A 17,429-nucleotide genomic window follows, 5' to 3' on the forward strand; every position below is an offset into this window, starting at 1 on the left:
ACAGTAGATGTACCATTAGCTGAAGCTGACCTTTTGTCTGGTAGAGGCAGAAGGTGGTAATGTATGGCTGCTTGCAGACATTAATACCCTCCCCCCTGCCACTAAATGGCGCTTCACTTTAAACTCAATGCACTCCTGTACCAAGCCCGGCACATGCCCAGAAAGGGTAGTGCATTAGCTGAATCTGGCTCGCCCAACATCTGTATAAATCAGGTGCTTTAGTGGGGCTTTATTGGTACTTTTATCCAGTAGCCGATTGACTCAGCTTTAAATAAAAGTGCCAAAAAGCCCTGCTGAAGCACTCGATCTATATAGATGCTAGGTCAAAGTAATGCGCTGCTTCTTCTGGTAAAGCATGTCATTTAAAAAAAATTTTTTTAACATCTACAAGCAGCCTACGATGGTAGTTTCTCACACCTAGCAAAGACAGACATGGCAGTAGCTGAACTGCACTCTGCCCACCAGGGTGGAAATAGAGGTTCCCACCCCCATTAGTGTGCTTGTTTAACTGCTACAACTGGTCGCAACCTGGCTCTCCAGTAGAAATCTCCCACTATAGACACTGTCTTTGCAGACACCAATGGGCCCCTTGTATCATTCCCCTCCATAACCATAACAGTAATAGTGAACTGAATCCTCACCTGGATTAGATGATGCTGATTCCTCTGCCTCTTCCTCCCAGTCCTTGGTCTGTTCCTCCTCCTTGGAGCCCCGAGTGTGGGCTAATGGCCTCTGTGGTAAACACCAGGTCAGCCTTCCCCAGACTGCTGGAGCTGGAAATGGCCTTAGTTTCAGATCCTCTGCAGTTGGTCGCCTACAGACTTCAAGGGGCTCAGGAGCTGTCCAGGGTGGCGACAGGGCCCATACTGGGAGTTCTAGAGCATATCTAGTCAAACTAGCTGTAATGCAGTAAACTCTCTGGGAGTTCACCAGACAAGGAGTTGTGCTCCTTTACCAGTGGTACAATGTCTTCAAGGATACAGCCTCGTGGCACAGATGGCCTCTGTCAAATACCCTCTGCAGACTTCTGGGTAATACATAATGATAACTTGGCTCATTTGGGAACTAGGACTCAGAATTAGATGTCCTGTTGGCATCATACCATAACTGAAACAACAGTTTGGTGTCATTCCCAGCATAAAAATTTATACAAGTGACATAAATTACCTGTCACTGATGACATCTAAATTAAGGACAATTGTGGCCTATGAGATAATTCATCAAATTGATTCTAACGGTTTCAAACATAATTTATTAAAGGATGGAATAGGATTTTATGCATAGACAGTACAGTGTTAAAAGACTCTGATACGGCCAGTATGAACACATAGGGGGCCTGTTTGTATTACAATGGAAATTTTTGTGCAGTTGACTTTAATGAGAAAGGGAGCTCCTATTAAAATAAAATGTAAGATATTTTTCCAAGTACAGCAGGTATTGAATTTGAAAATTTAGCCACTGGGAAGAAATATTATGCTTGACTGTCATCTTCTAGTATAAATATAGTCACAGACAGACCTAGAGTAAATGGTAAGCGGCCTTATGCATAGTGGTGCCGCAGAAATATCCAACTCATCATTAACTTCTTGTCACTGAAAACAACCAGGTAAATCCCCAGATATTGGCTAATCCCTTGGGCCAAAGAGCAAAAGTCCTCTGCTCTGGGAACCATCTACCTATTTTGTCCCAGGGCTAGGAAGAGCCAAAGAGCACTTCTTTCCTCAGGGGCTCCTTCCCAACCTGCTACTGACTTCTCCATCTTCATACGTATGTGCTAAGGAACCCAAATAGAGATCCTCCCCTTTCCAGCAAGCCACACCTTATTTTCTAAGAAAAAAAAGGAATAATCTCTGCCTCCTTCCCATTATGGGCTGTTACCTTACACTCAAGTTGGCAGGAAGAAGATCAAGTATACCCGAACACTGGAGTGCAGAGACAGATACATTATAGTTCTGGGGTCAACTGATTAAGCAAAATGATATCAGCACAAAGACTCAGAGGCCAGCCCAACAAGAATGATGCCTGTGTCTGAAGTCGGTCAAAACATGTTTTAAGCACAGAACTGATGCTCTTACTAATGACAACACCATGCTTATACACCACTGGGGACTGACAACAGTAGCACCCTCATAAATTGCAACCACTATGAAAGACTAGTTGTTCAATTAAGATTTACTTCAGCCATTCATTAGACGGTCAAATATCTGAAAATAAGGACTAGGAACTCTCTCAGCTACCTAAAGAAATTCAATGAATTAAATAAAGGGATAAAAGAACGGCATCTTATTACACGCTGTAAATGTAAGAGGATACCCTTGACCCAATTACTGCAAACAGTGTGGTGTTTGTCTTAAATACCTTCTTACTGGAAGCCTGGAGGCTCAAGTAACTATTACATTCCAGATTTCTTCTGAAGCATTTACACCTGTTGCTTTTGCACTTCTTGAGCTCTGAGCAGTTGCAGTGAATGTATCCTTAACCATTAGTGGAAGACTGAACAGTTTCTCACAGGCATGCAGCCTGATCTTGCTATCATTACTCTTGTGAGTCATTCCATGACTCATTTGCAGAGCTGCTCAAGTCATCCTGTGGCTCAACAGAATTACCGTAATATGCACTGTGTGCACACTGTCCAGGTAGTCTTCAAGTTTTTCTACCCTGTGCAGGATTCCTGGCCTGCAGGTGAAATTGTCTTGTGCTCTACTAAGCTGTTACAAAAAGGACGCTGCCTAGCAGGCAGAAACATTTTTAAGCAGCCCTGACAGCATAAACATATAAACACATTGGTAAAGCCATATAACTATGTGTGTATGAGCCCTCTATAATTAAGGAACATGTCTATACTTAAAACATTTTTATCTTCTGCCAAATGATGAATTATACCCTTAGGTGATGAGTCAGGAAAAGCACTAACATAAATTTGATGACATAACTTGAATTCTGAACAAAACTGCATCCACACTAAAAGACTGGGAAAGTCCTTTGAAGTTTTCAACAAGTGAAAAACATAAACCATTATCTGGCTTATTAAAACTTCCTAAGACAAATGTAGCCTGTGATTAGTTGTGGCCTTGCCTGTGCAACAAATTGTGGATTTTTTACTTGACATTATTATTACAGAAAGGTGTTACCATCAGAAGTCCTGGTAGTTTTGGTCTCATTCCTAACAGGCATATATCAACATCACTACAGCTACCACACTGCCACTCATGTTGGTAGACTCAGTGGGGCCTAAGGACTGAATGCTTACAGTTTACTCTCTCCAGTTAGGGTTGAGGCGTATTAGCAAAGCAGTGGGGGAACCTCGCACTGCTACTGCCCATTACTGTGTCCGCTCTATGGATTCTGATGGATTGCAATCTCTGTTTTTCACCAGCCTTTAGTTTACTGGGGCTGAATCTTCCCATTTCTTTCATTTTCCATCCAAAATAAATAAATAATTCTTATACTTTTAACAATGTACATTTTGTTAAAGTGAGCTGGGCACCACGTCTGTTGTGAGGAAGATTTGGTAGGGGCACATTCAGCAAAAAACAAATGCACAAAAACAGGGACTCTCTCTTCTCTCATCTGTAAATTAATTTGTTTGCCTTGGCTGACTACTCTACAAACTGAATTGAAATTACTGATAGGAAAACTTGAAGAGTTATACAAAACTAGAAGATACCCAATCCGAAGAAATATTTGGTAACACACTGGTCAGCTCAGACTTAAAGTGTGGTACATTTTGATAAACCCGTTAGGGACGCTGTCCTGGGAAAGCAAAAGTTTACTGATGTTTTAAACAAAATAGCGAGGGTGTCCTGTATGTGTCATAAAACTACCAGGCAAGAGAGTCAAGTGCCTATGTACTCATCTGTATAAGGTAGGTACTGGTTCTCTAAAAAACTTCTCTGTCATCCACGATAGAAACAATTACTTTACCAGTTGTCTAAATAGGTGTTGAAATCTCTTGGAGTTGTTTTTCATTCAGCTCTGATAAGCAAACACATCACCTTTCACAATTAACTGAGTTTCACATGCTTTGTCTCTCTACAAGATCATAATTCTACCACTTAAATTGATGCCCAAATATTCTTCCAGATACCAAGCAAGCAAGACCTGAGTTCATCTTGTAGAAATATGCAAACCAAACAAACAAAACTTTAAGAACTTCTTTACTTCAGAGAAAAATGAAAACAATGGCATAAAACATTTTTAAATAATGTTTTTTCTTACACTGCCAGTCACCTTTAAACTCAACTACACAACTTCCAACAATAATGGCTGCGGGATCAGGATGCTTCAGATAACAAATGTTTTACATATATTCGCCAACTGAATAAGAAATGAAAAAGATGCAATTTCAAGAAACTTAGTTAGTAAATATCTCAAAATGTACTCTCAAAACAGTTAGTAAATATCTATTACTGCATAGCTAGCAGATGAACTGACATGTGGCTGACAAGACTCTAAATTTATACCTGAAACTAGAGTATGGCTGTAAAATACCCCTGGTTGACCTTTGCTGGCTCTTCGCTTCTAGTTCATTCCCATGGTGTTGGCTCTCCAGGAAATTTGACTCAGAATCATCACTACTCCCACTTAGATATCTGCTTATGTACTATAGGCATTTCAATTAAAACCAAAAAATTTGGTAAGAGATACCAGGGGAGAAAAAAAATCACTTGATATTGTGTGCATTTTAAATAAAGCATCACTCCTTCCTCTCCTTTGATAAAAGTCATCTTTGCTAATGTGTTCTTTTCTCATAAATATGCATGATAGTGTCTGTAACAAAACACTGAACAAGAGAACTGGTAAGAGGTGCTCTTTTATTTTCTAATGAACACCGCTGTAAATTGCACAAGTATGAAGTTGAATTCCCTTGCCCAGTGGTCAGAGGGATTGAGGAGGAATTGGGAAGGGTTACAATACACACTACATCTTAGAATGTGTTTACCTTTTCGTTTAACCTGACCCACATTTTGTAAAAGAGTGATGTCAAAGTTATCAATGACTAACATTCACCTAATGTTAAGAATAATGCATAAAGGAGCAGATGACAGAACAAACACAAAAAAGGGTGAGCTTTGTCTCTTTAAGCTTTGGCTATCTACATTGCTACCACTAAATGATCTGAACAATGTAACTGGCTGCACATTACTATTTTCAGATAAATAAGTATACTATGCAAAAGTTGGATTTAACCTCTTGCCGATGACTGGAGGGGTATAACGGGATAAACCACTCTATACCTGCTCCATGTCTTACACTGTTTTTGTAAAGCAGGGATGTCCAACTCACCCAGCCCCACAAGCCAGAACCAGACCACAGAGCTCCTTGGGGATGGATTCAGACTGTGGGGTAACATGTGGCCTTTGGGTCTGGAGGCAGGGCAAGCAGCATCAGGGAGCTGCAGGAGTCAATGCAGCTGTCACTTGCCTGTCCCCATCTGCTACCCACATACATTCCCACCATGGCTCCATACCCCAGATTTCAGTAGTGGGTCCCATCCTTGCTCACTCCACCTCTGAATTTCTGACCCCTCTAGGAGCCCTGTGGGCTGTATGCAGGCCATAAGCCATATGCTTGATGCCCCGACTCAAAAGCATCCATGCTTGTCACTGTTGGAGACATGATACGGGGCTAGATGGACCTCTTGTCCAAACAGTATGGAGAATCTTGTGTATTTTAAGGGGTAAGGATTGATGTTTTGCCCAGGTATTTGAAGTATCTATGTGCACTAAGTTGTGAAGAAACTGATGGAGAGAGAGTTTTTCAGTAACATGATCTTAATCAAGTTAATGACAGAACAAACACAAAACAAGATTTCCAAGATTAATCAAGATTTCCAATAATCTTATTAAGCAAACCATTTCTGAACTTGTTAAAAAAAATTAAAATTTGGGGATCTGGTCTACATTTATCAAAGATTAACATCTTGGTTTAGCTGCAAACTTAAATCTTAACAAATTTCAAAGCTATCAACACTAGTGGCATGTTTCAGAACAGCTGGGAGTTGCAACGGACTACCAGGCAATTTTGAACCCCCTATAAGAGCCTACACACTCCCCAGTCAGCCATTCATGGAATCTAAATTTCAGCAACACTTAACAAAATGTCACTCCCTACATTACAAATGTCAAAGCCCACTTGAACTTTGTTTAAAGCTACTGTTTTGCAGATAAGATCTGTTGGATAGTTTGCATAAAATGCAAACACCCTACAAAGTTAAAATAGTCTGCAGCCTGGTGAAGTAGTACTCTCCCCACGTACTGGAGCCTGTCTTGATACCAATCTGCACACCCTTTCTGAGTCACATGACTGCCCTGTCATGCCATTATCACGTCTCCTTGTTGCTTTGCCTATGACATTGCTACAGAAAATCAGTCTACTGCCCAATTAGCCATTTGATTTACGCATCACCTTATTAAGGGTCCGATACTGCAATGTACAGAGTAGCCATTGGGAGAAGAAAGCATCAGTCATAAATAAGAATAACTTGTATATAATGGGTGAGAAAGGAAAAGCTATTTTATGTATTAATTTTATTCCAAAATTAGCTTTGGCAATGCCAATTAAAATGCACATTCAGTTTAACTTTGGCATAAATACCATCAATTCTTGCAGAAAGGAGAAAGCTTCAGTGATAGACAAATTACCATTTTTTTCTCATGTAAAGAAATTTGGAAATGCAGTGTACTCCAATTATTCTCATATTGGATAAGTGCATAAGTTGTTTAGCTGAATAACATATCAGATCCAATTTTCTGCTCATTGCTTACATTATAAATGTTGACTACCTGCTGATGCAGCCCAGCCCTGCTCCCAGTGCTGTTTTTAGAAAGTGGGGGAGGGAAGGGAGAGGAGGGAGCTTGTTTTGGGGGTTGCTCAGCCAGCACTGAAGGATAAGGGGGGGTAGATTGGAGCCTCCCCTCCCCACTGGTGTGAAGCAACCCCAGAATGGACCTCCCTCCCCTGCCTTGTCCCCCTTCCATCCTGAGACAGCAAGGGGGCCAGAAGATGGGGAGTGGAACTAGGGGAAGAAGCTTCAGAGATGCAGCCTCTCTCCCTGGATCAGCTCCAAATTGGAGCTTGACCCCCAACCTTCCTGACCCAACAGCTAACGTCTGCTGGGTTGGATGAATTAGTCTAACTCATGGTGCTTTTTGTAAAGCACCATGAGTTAGACCAGGAAGCTGCACTTCTGTCTTCGCCTTGAGATCCTTATGGGCTGTAGAGTGAGTTTTAGAAGGACTCTCAGAACGGAGTGGTTGGGACGTTAGGCATCAATTCAGGAAGGTTAATGATGGGGGATGTGTGGAGGAAGGCCTGGAGGTAACTGTTTGAAAGGTTGACAAATGGATGGGTGAGGGTGGGAGTGCTTGTGGGACACAGGGGAAATGGAAGGAAAATAAGCAGATGGGGCAGATTTACAATAAACAGTTTTAAATTTTTTTTTAAATGATAGGATATAGATACAAGCATTCTGTAGATAACAGAAGTCCCCACTAGTCATCTAGTTAGCTATTATCAGTTCAATGTTTCTCACAGGCAGCCTGGCACAGATGGGAGGAGAGGTTTGAAAGAGGACAAAGTATAGGATATATGGAGCAGCTCAGGCAGCAAGCTTCCTGTGCAAGAACTAGCATTGAAGAAAGAGCAAATAGGCTTGCAAGAGAAGTACGTAGCAGTTGGAAGCAGTCATTGTTAGCAAAGCAGACAGGGGAGAGAATTCAGTAATAGACAAGGGCAAATTAGTAGGGCAGGACAAAGCTGGCATGATTCTTAAAATACTAGGAAAAGAAACTTGAATGACTCAGTGAAGAGGAGTCAGAGGAGTGATGCAATAAGGAAAAACTTCTGGTGAAAATGACAGGCAAAGACCATCTTACCAGGAGCAGCTGTGTTCTAGGCTGCAGCTGCAGCTGGGTATGTGGGCAGCAGAGAAGCCAGATAATAGGAGACTGCACAACAGTTAAGATGCTGGGTGATGAGATGCTAGATGAAAGCTCCAGAAGTGTGGATGGAGAAAACATGGAAGCTTGTAAATGGTGCAAGGCTGAAGCATGAATACTGTTCTAGGAACAGAGAGTATGGTGTCATCCTCTTCCCCTTTAAAGCTGCGCTATGTGTAATTGAAGGGAAGCCATACGTTTTAGACACTCTGTTATTTAAACATGTCTAAGTTAGATCAAGTTTAGACAGAACGTCCCATTTACCTTGGCATAACTCAAATCTCTACATTATCTCTGCCTTAGCAAAATCCTCAGAGGGATTTATCATTCAAACTCTGTTCAAACATAAGCCTGCCAAAGAACTGCCTTAGAATTAAACAGCAGCAGAAGCAAATGACTAAAACTTTTTCTCAGTTACATAAGAGAAACTGAAGGGGGACAGACAAGAGGGCGATAGCTCTATCTTGCCACCATCACCAACTGGCAAGAGTAGCTGTCTGGGAGCATGCTGCACTGTCGCTCACTCTCTGTGTGCTGGAAAACGCTGAGGGCATTTGCCACAGTTTGCATTATTTTCTAGATATTACAGCACATTACTGACATTTGTATGTGGTTCCCACAGCCCACCCTTGCTGACTTTTTAATTAATTGCTGAAAATGTGAAAACTTGATTTACCAGAATAAGAAGGTAACAGTTTCCATGGACGAATCTAGGATTTTGAAAAGGGAGGTCCAAGCTGTGCTGCTCTTTGCTGATAGGGGAAAGCAGCCTGCTGAAGGGGGCTCTGAGCTCCTTGCCCCAGGCCTGGGCAGAACCCCAGACTAAGCCTCCCTGGGATGCCCCACACGAGAGAGAGGGGAAATGAATGAGAAAACAGGGTGCTGCCCCTTCCCCCCATGTGTCCCCACTGACCTTTTCTCCCTCACTCAGATCTTGTGGGTTTTGTACTCCAGGCAGAGCAAGATAGGAGTGAGAGGAAATACCATGCTGACCCCCACAGAACAGCAGTAGTAGTGGCATTATGTGCCACAGCTTTGGCTCCCCACGTTGAAGCTGCGATGTGGGGGCAGGTGTGGATACCACCAGCTGCTGAAGCTGGGGTACAGGCAGTAGCACATCCAGGAGGGACGTGATGAGCAGAGCATGAGTCGCAGGCAGCAGACTGGCAGCCACCAGGGAGTCCATGCTATAGGCCAGGATTTTTCAACCTTTTTTTAAGGAGAGTACCCCTTCTGGTGGGTACTCCTCCTGGTGCTACCCCCTTCTGGACATGGAGCAGGTTGGGGGGTCCCCCAGCAGCCAGTCACTGAACAAGTATGTGGCGGTGGTGCTTCCCAAGTACCCCTGCTTTTCCGTGCCGCCACCATGTACACCTGGGGGCCTTCCCAAGTACTCTCAGGGGTACACATACCCCCAGTTGACAACCCCTGCTATAGGCAATGCTGAAATCAGTACAGGGCAGGGGTAGGCAATCCCTGGCATGCATGCCAGAGCATGGCACACAAAGGCATTTTGCTTGGCTCACACACCTTGTGGAAGGGGCCAAGGCTGTACTGCCACAACAAGGATAGGGCCCCTCGCAGCTCCTCTGCTGTCCACCCATGGCATGCCAACATCTTACAAATCGAGGTTGTGGGTCTTTTTGGCACTTTGCCCAAAAATGCTGCTGACCCCTGGTAGAGTGGGAGTCCACCCCCTAGCTGCACCTATGCTCACACCTGTTCAGCAGCAACAGGTATAGCTGGAGAGAACCTAAACCATGGCAGGTAACACCATGGTGCCACTCTCCAGCAGTCAGAATATTACCCCTGCTCTAAACCAGGTGCACATGTCTGGCTGTCACCAAGCTGGAGAGATCCCGGGGAGCCACACCAACCCCCTTATAGCTGCTCTGCCCCATCCTTCGTCCTTGGGAGGAGCCAAGTCTCTTCCTCCCTACACCTGCGGCAGGAATTGGAGATGGACAGGAGGTTGGGGGAGAGCTAAAGTGGTGCGCCAAACACTACAGTGATGCCCCATTGAATGCAAAATATATCACCAGGCTACTCCAGTTCTATGCCAGTTCAAAGTCCCTGAGGCTATATACACGCAGACATAACAAACAACGCCCATATAAGTTGTCTGCCTGCTCTTATAGTGATGCAAGTGCAGCAAAAACATTGCAGCTTTAAACCTGTTTTTTGGGGGGTTAAAATTACATCACTTTAGCTCTACTGTGCCACTACAGGAGTTTGCAGACCTAACACTTATAACAACTGATGCATACTCCCAAGTAGCAACAACCCTTTCTCTTTTAAAGCAGTTAAAAGGTATGTCTGTTTACAGCCAAGTTATGCTGCATAACACTGGAGTAATACAGTGATGAATCAAATCCTATGTTTTGATGCCTGGTAAGCCTATTTGAGATATCAATTATGAATGGTAATAGGGCATTGAGTTTCTATGTCAGGAAGCTGGCTGAAGAAAGGGAATGATTATCCGCAGCCTCCACAACAATGTTAGCAAGAATAAATATCCTACCATTAAGCCAATGATTTATATATACGAAGGAGAGACCTAGCATGATCAATCCCAATAACCTGTTCACAAAAAAAAATGCAGATATGAATATATATTTTAGAACTATTTTACAAGCATAAGGCTCTCATTTCTCTTATTTTGTGCAGACACAAGCGCTAATCATGCTTATAAATGTGTATATAATCAGCCCTGCCAGAAGTAGTGGCCTGAAAAAACTTCTCTTACTGCAAAAAAGGCCATGAAATGAAAGGGAAAGTTGGTGGGGCTGTGACCTCATATCTGCCTCAAGTATGATTAGGTGCATTTTGAACAGGAAACTTAGGTGGAAGGATACAACAATAAAGAGCACAGCTAAACCTCTGTGAATCCCTTTCTCCTAAAGTCCTGGAGCAAACTGTGAGGCAGAATGAGAAAGAACCAGAAAGACATTGGAAAGGCAGAAAGTAAGTATCTGTAATAATCTCCTCCAAAGAAGATAGTTAAGCAAGGGACGCATCTCAAGGGAGCCTGAAAAGCCAGTTACTGAACCTCGCAGTGCATGCTGAGCACTCTAGAGGTGCGTCTACACATTCATTAATGCACCATAGTTACTGAGCATTAAGTTTAGTAATTGTATAACCAGGAACTAAATAAATGCGCAGTAACTGGCGCTACTGTGCAGTAGCGCTGGTGCACAGCTTTTTAGTGATGCTAACTGCGCAGTAGCCTAACACTACTGTGCAGTGGTTTATTAGCACTGTTTCTGCCCTGCACAGTACTGCACAGTAGAATTAGGCTACTGCACAGTTAACTTCATGTATAGATGTGCACTAACTCTCCCTGGCATTGCAGAATGGTTCTTCCTTTCCAGTGAGTCTCTGACCTACTGTTGGGAAGAGAAGAGGGAGTGCCTTAACATCCAGCATCCAGGGCCATTCTCCAGTGGGTTTTTTCCATTCCAGTTTGGAGTGACAGGTCCTAAAGTCAAAGCTAAAAAACTAAACATTGCTTATGTTTTAAAAACTGTCAAAATAATTTGTTAGAACAGCAAAATAGCTGTACTATCACTTTATTAAACAAAAATGAATTTTGAAAATGAGGCAAAGGCTTGTTTTTAAACTCTATATAGGCTTTCTTTGCCTTTTAAAGAATATCCTGGAGCTGTCTCAGTGCCTTATCTTTTTGGCACACTTCAGAATTCTAAACTACTGATCACTCCGTACAACTGAGACATGAGTTGATGTATGTTCTTTTCATATGCTTTATTGGCCCATGAAGAGGAAAATGTCACCATAAAAGAAGTGAAGTGTTTATCATTTTTTGTATAGCAATTTACTGAAAAAAGCACATGAAAATACAGTGTATCACAGATTACAAAAAAGATTCTTATCATGCCATGGGCCACACATACACCAAGTTATACTTTTGTTTCTCCATAGTGCGGTAAAAAAGAACATACATAATAGAAGAATAAAACTATACGTGAAAATTAATTTATTTCCTCCATTCAATATATTTAGGCAAGGAGACAGTATCAAGAAGCCTGATGAAAATTCTAATCCTTTCACTCAAAATATCTCACAAATTGTGATGAAAGGACAAAGAACTGAAGGAAAAAAGAACCTGCTGGTTACATTAATCTATCATCTTCTATTTATCTTCTTACATAAGTATCTTCTTTCTTTTCTAATGCAGCTAACAATACTCCTCTATTTCCTTATTTAATCCTTTATAATGCCATCATGTCAGACTTAGAAGACCCACTTTTCAATAACTAAATGAATTATTTAATTTTGTTGGATACACGTGCTCTGAAATCTGCATCTAAATGATGTGCTGGTATTTAACCTCAAGAACCTGACAGAAATAACTTGGGCTCTTACCTAGTTATCAAATAGCATTTTACCTTTCTTATAAGAAACCTGCAGAGCACACTGGAGTCCCAACATCCTTTGTTTAATTAGTGTCATTGCAAGTGCAGTTGAGTGCATGGAATAATCTTTTCTCCATTATATCTTATTGTTCATACTTTTATTTTTTTCACAAAGCTAATAAAAATGATTTAGTTGGATCACTCCTGATTACTGAAAATTACCACATGTCACAACTAAACTTTTCAGTAACAAAAGTTTACACCAATTTATTCTGCTTATAGTGTATGGAGTTTTTGAGATGATTCTAAATGTCTATAGAATATATATACAATATGTGGTGCTGGCTGTTTAAACACTGTAATTCATATTATTGTCAGAAAATGGTAATAAAACAAAAGGCAATCAAAAGACCTTGACAGAGGTTCCTCACAGAGAAAATACACTGGTAAAGAAGCTGTGGCAGCAAAAACCAATCATCTTCCTCCCTGCCATATGAACAACCTCAAAAGTGAAAAAGCAGCTGGGAAATGTCTCTCTCACCAGTGAGACTTCTATAAGGTACTAGCCTCAGATATCCAGTCATCCAAGGAAGACTACAACAGTTTTCAATATATGAAGATTAGCTATGTACACTACACCAGATCCTCAGCTGGTGTAAACTGGTGTCACTCCATCAGAATTACTGAAAGTATCCTAAGAGTAAGCCAACTAAGGATCTGGTTCATTGCCTTTAGTGTTTTATAGACAGCATCACTGAAGCGCTCAGTCTTACCTTGTTGTAGTATTGCACCTGAACAGAGTGCCACTGTCCATCACTGACTCCTCCTGGGACAAACGGTGAAACTGTGGTAGAGGTCTCACCTGAAATGTTAGTTAAAATATTTTAAGAGAATGAAAAAAAATACTCAATTTCATACTGTCATTTATTGTTATACTCTGCAACATTCAAAACATGAATACAAAACAAGTTCTGCTTTGAACACAATAGATCACAATCCCCCAAAGACACCCAGGTATAATTCAGGATACACACATGTTAATATAATATGCAAGCATTTAGAGTTTGATTCTGTGAGAGCCTGAGTACCCTCAATTTTGTTACATTCTACTGGAATGTTGAGTACATAAATATGAAAGTGATTTTGGTAATACATCTTTATATTCTACAGCAGCATGTGTGTAAGACAAATAGAGAAACTGAAGAAGCTGCCAACTGAGAAGGTTTATATAAATATTGCTGCTTTTTCTTTCATTCACAAAACTGATTTCTGGTTTGTGGAGTATTATGCTGACTAAAGCACAGTGGTACATGACAGGAAATTATTTCTAGATGAAGCTAAGAATCTGAAATCTGACACTAATAGTAAACACAGTATTAAAAAAAATATTCTGTGTATTTATATAATTTATAACCTTGTGATTAGAGAATGTGTTTGGCAGCTTTTCATAATTTAAAATTCAGGGGGTTTTCTGTATGTTGGATTTGAACAAGTAAAAGGTTTTAAGCAGGTATGCAAACCAGAACAACCAGCACGGTGACTACTTGTGCTGCACCAAAGTAATAACAAGACAAACATCTACAGCAAAAGTACACATGTGCCTGGCAGACTGAAAAGGATCTCCCCTCCTACCCTTTTAAACACTTGGAGAAAAGTTCCTATTCCAGTGAAAGACGAGAAGAAAGAACGTTAAAATAACTGTCTATATAATACATCACAGAAAAGACTCCTCTCCCATAAGTTAACAAAACTCACACAATCACATGTTGCACATAAAGATCACATTCTCCTCTCTACTTGCCACTAACCCTCCACTATTATCCTCCGTGTCCATAACTATTTCTTAATGCCAGATCTTTACACTTTGTTTATTTAAACAATATAGCTTAGTTTTGAATCCAGTCTACATCCTCTGAAAGGGATCTCTTTCACTGAAACAAAAATATGTTAAAAATACATGTCTCCACTCCGTGAAGCTCCATTGATCCCTAATAATTTTGTTTTGTTACCTACTAACATTGTTATGACATGTTACTCTACAGGGAAACTTGACAGCTAACATGTCCAAAACTTGCATTACCACATTAGTTTTCATCCATAACTCTAAAACATTAACCATTCTTCTTTTAAATAAAAGAGCATCTCCAAATATTCAGAGGAAATTCAGTTAGTTGCACTAGTACAAATTCAAACTTTATTTCATTCATTTAAACAGTCTCTACATTTACATGAGTACAAGTAACAGCAGAATTTAGCCTAATGTAATTTATCTTCAAGGTGTTGTCTTAACAATCTGAATCATGTTGAGGCAGGCAAAGGACAGGGAATATAGAATAAATAAAACAAAAAAAAATACCCACTCAAGCTATCATGCATTATTTCATAACAATCATCAATTAAGAAAGTCTGCCTTAAAACCTGTTTTTGAGTTTTGTAGATAATAATGAAGTAGCAAAACTTAGAAGCCTTTAGATACAAAGGGCACAACCCTCTCTAAAATATATCAGGATACATAGACACAGGTGCACTGGATTTAACCAGTGAAAATTATAGACCTGATTTTCATGGCTAAGGAGCACACAGACTCCAGTGGAGATAGAGTCCATTTCACTGATTTTATGTTTTGTATATTTTTTTTTAATAAAATCAAATTGGAGATAAATGCAACCTGATAATATCCTTTTTAGAAAAGAAAAATATAAAATAACAAGATTATTTTATTTAGAAAATATATGCAGAGGTATAACATGGTAATAATGTGTCTGGGACTGTCCTCTCTAATTCTTCCACCTCTACATACCCCATAACTTGGGCTTCAGCAGGAGGCAGCGTGTAGAAGCAGCAGCAAGCAACAGTTTGGGCAGTGTGTGTCATGCAGTACAACGCATTCTGGGAATTCTGGCTAGGTACAGACATTCAAAAAGCCCACAGCAGAACTAAGTTATGCAGTTTTCTATAAGTGGCATAGTTTAGATTGGTAGCAAACAGAATGCACATTCACCCTTTGGTGGGACAGGGGGCAAATCTTAGACTGGGTTCTGTCACAACCCAAGGGTGTGATTTTTGTTTGTGTGTGCTTCGGCACTGCTAAATTATTTCCTGCCACTTGTAGCTTTCTTTGCAGGGTGCATTTCTAGGTTGCAAAAGAGAAATGTACGATGCAAGGAGTTCCCGCCATTCGCATGCAAATTTGTGTCCCACTACTGGCCAGTTCTAAATTATTCCCACGTGGCGGCTAGCGATTGGTTTGCTAGCCGTATAAGAGGCTTGAGCGGTTTCCGCCCAAGTTGGAGATCTCCGGAGGAGAACCCTGCAAGGGGGGACTCCGTAAACATCTTGAGGAGAACTCTAGGTGCGCTGCGGAGCGTATCGGACCCAGCACGTGTACCTTAGAGCTGGCTATAGGGGTCTGATCAGCCTCTAGCCTCTCCCCGTCGCCACCTGATCCCTCGACGTACCCTTCCCTGCGCGCAAGTTCCACGGAGCCTAGCAAACTTCGTGTGAGTGTATTCAGAGCTCTTTGCTTCGAGTTACTTTCTTTGGTTGACATGACAGGCTCGTGGTTTAGAGCCTTCAACCGGATGGGCTAGAAGGTTCACGGGAAGGAACTCTAGTCCACCTCTCTTCTTTTCTATCTGTAGCTGCAACTCAAGCAAGTTTTCCTGCCTGCACTGCGACCATCTTCAGTGTAAGTAAAATAATCTTAAATCAACTGCTAAGCGTCCGTGCCTAATTCTAGCATGCCGCCTGCTTTCCCTGACCCGGCGTGTCCGGGCTGCTGGCCATAGCCCGCCGTGCGAAAAAACCCCCGAGGGCCTCGGACCGCTCCCGGCCCGCACAGGTTCCACCATTTTTACATCTCAGATTGTGCACGCTGAACTTCTTTTCTGTTATGGGTATAGACCGGTTTCTGATCACTTATACCAGTAAAAGTGTAATGTCTGTACCTGGCCTATAGTTCTCTAAGGAGGAGTAGGGCTGGCTGGCTGCTGCTTGGGGGGAGGGGGGGTGGGGGGAGTTTTCATGCTACTTTTTGCCACTAAAGCCATAGTTGGAAAGGGTAGGCACAGTGAGGGAGGGAAGGTGAGGCAAGGCGTGCCCTCCCTGTCCTTCTGATACCACTCCCTAGACAGCACTGGGCTCAGGCCCTGCTCACCCCCTCCATGTTATGCTACTGATTATATTTGCATGTATATGTTCATATACCCACATACAAATATATGCAAAAACATTTGCCCATCTAATACCTATTGTAGCACTCTTCAGACTATAGTTTTAGAACATCACACATTCAACATAGCACTTGCACGATCATTGTTCCTATTTCTTTTCTTTATCTTAACAAAGAAATTGCTTGAGGGAAACAGCCAGTGCCATTTATTCCTCACTACCCAGATGGAAATCATCATCAAACCATTGTATCAACCACTAGTCACCTGTCCTGCTGGATTTAAAAAAGCTAAAAATAATTCCTTCCAGGCAAATGTATTAAACTTATTCATCAGCTAGTATGGCGATGTGAGATATTGACTAAGAACTTGAGCTGAAGCCTCTTCAAGTCAGTGAAAATTCTCAGTTACCTCAATGGGCTTTGAATCAGGCCATAAACAATGTATTGCCTGTTTTATTTTCCATTGTGTCAATGAAGACAGATGGTTAGGCATTTTTCAACAAATCCTTTTTTCAACAGAAAATGTCCACATGTTGAAACTGAAACTTTTTGTGGAAACACATACATTTTGAGGAAACTTTCATCAGGAAAGTTTATCAGATCTAGGAATGAATTTCTGATCAAGTGCGGAGATAGAGATCCACCTCAGAATATAAGATACAGTCGGCAACTCAGAACTTTGTCTCTTGCCTCCTGCTCCAAAATGACACAAAACAGGAACTTGAACCTGGGCCTTCCAATTCCTAGGTAAATCCCTGAATTCCTGATCTGTTTGCTCTTCTGGATACCCTCTGCTTCTCTACTTGCCCTCTTTGTCTTCCCCCACTATTTTTACAAAATATTTTCCCAAGGTCTCGTTTTTTTCCTCAATATACAATTAAACCAAATGCCTAAACCTTAAAATGTTTGTAAAATTAGTTCCTTGTTTTCCAGCCATCCCTAGCA

General features: G+C 41.4%; 1 protein-coding gene across 4 annotated transcripts in view; it reads right to left on the bottom strand.

Annotated features, from left to right (window-relative positions):
• The window catches only part of CELSR1 (cadherin EGF LAG seven-pass G-type receptor 1), a 276,729-nt gene that overhangs the window by 94,696 nt on the left and 164,604 nt on the right, over nucleotides 1-17,429 (bottom strand). For all 4 annotated transcript variants that reach the window (XM_019487425.2, XM_059725889.1, XM_019487426.2 and 1 more), the window contains exon 5: nucleotides 13,087-13,175. In XM_019487425.2, coding sequence (XP_019342970.2) covers nucleotides 13,087-13,175 — 89 coding nt within the window. The remainder of the gene's footprint in view (nucleotides 1-13,086; nucleotides 13,176-17,429) is intronic.

The sequence above is a fragment of the Alligator mississippiensis genome, chromosome 4, assembly GCF_030867095.1.
Source record: "Alligator mississippiensis isolate rAllMis1 chromosome 4, rAllMis1, whole genome shotgun sequence".
NCBI lineage: Eukaryota > Metazoa > Chordata > Crocodylia > Alligatoridae > Alligator > Alligator mississippiensis.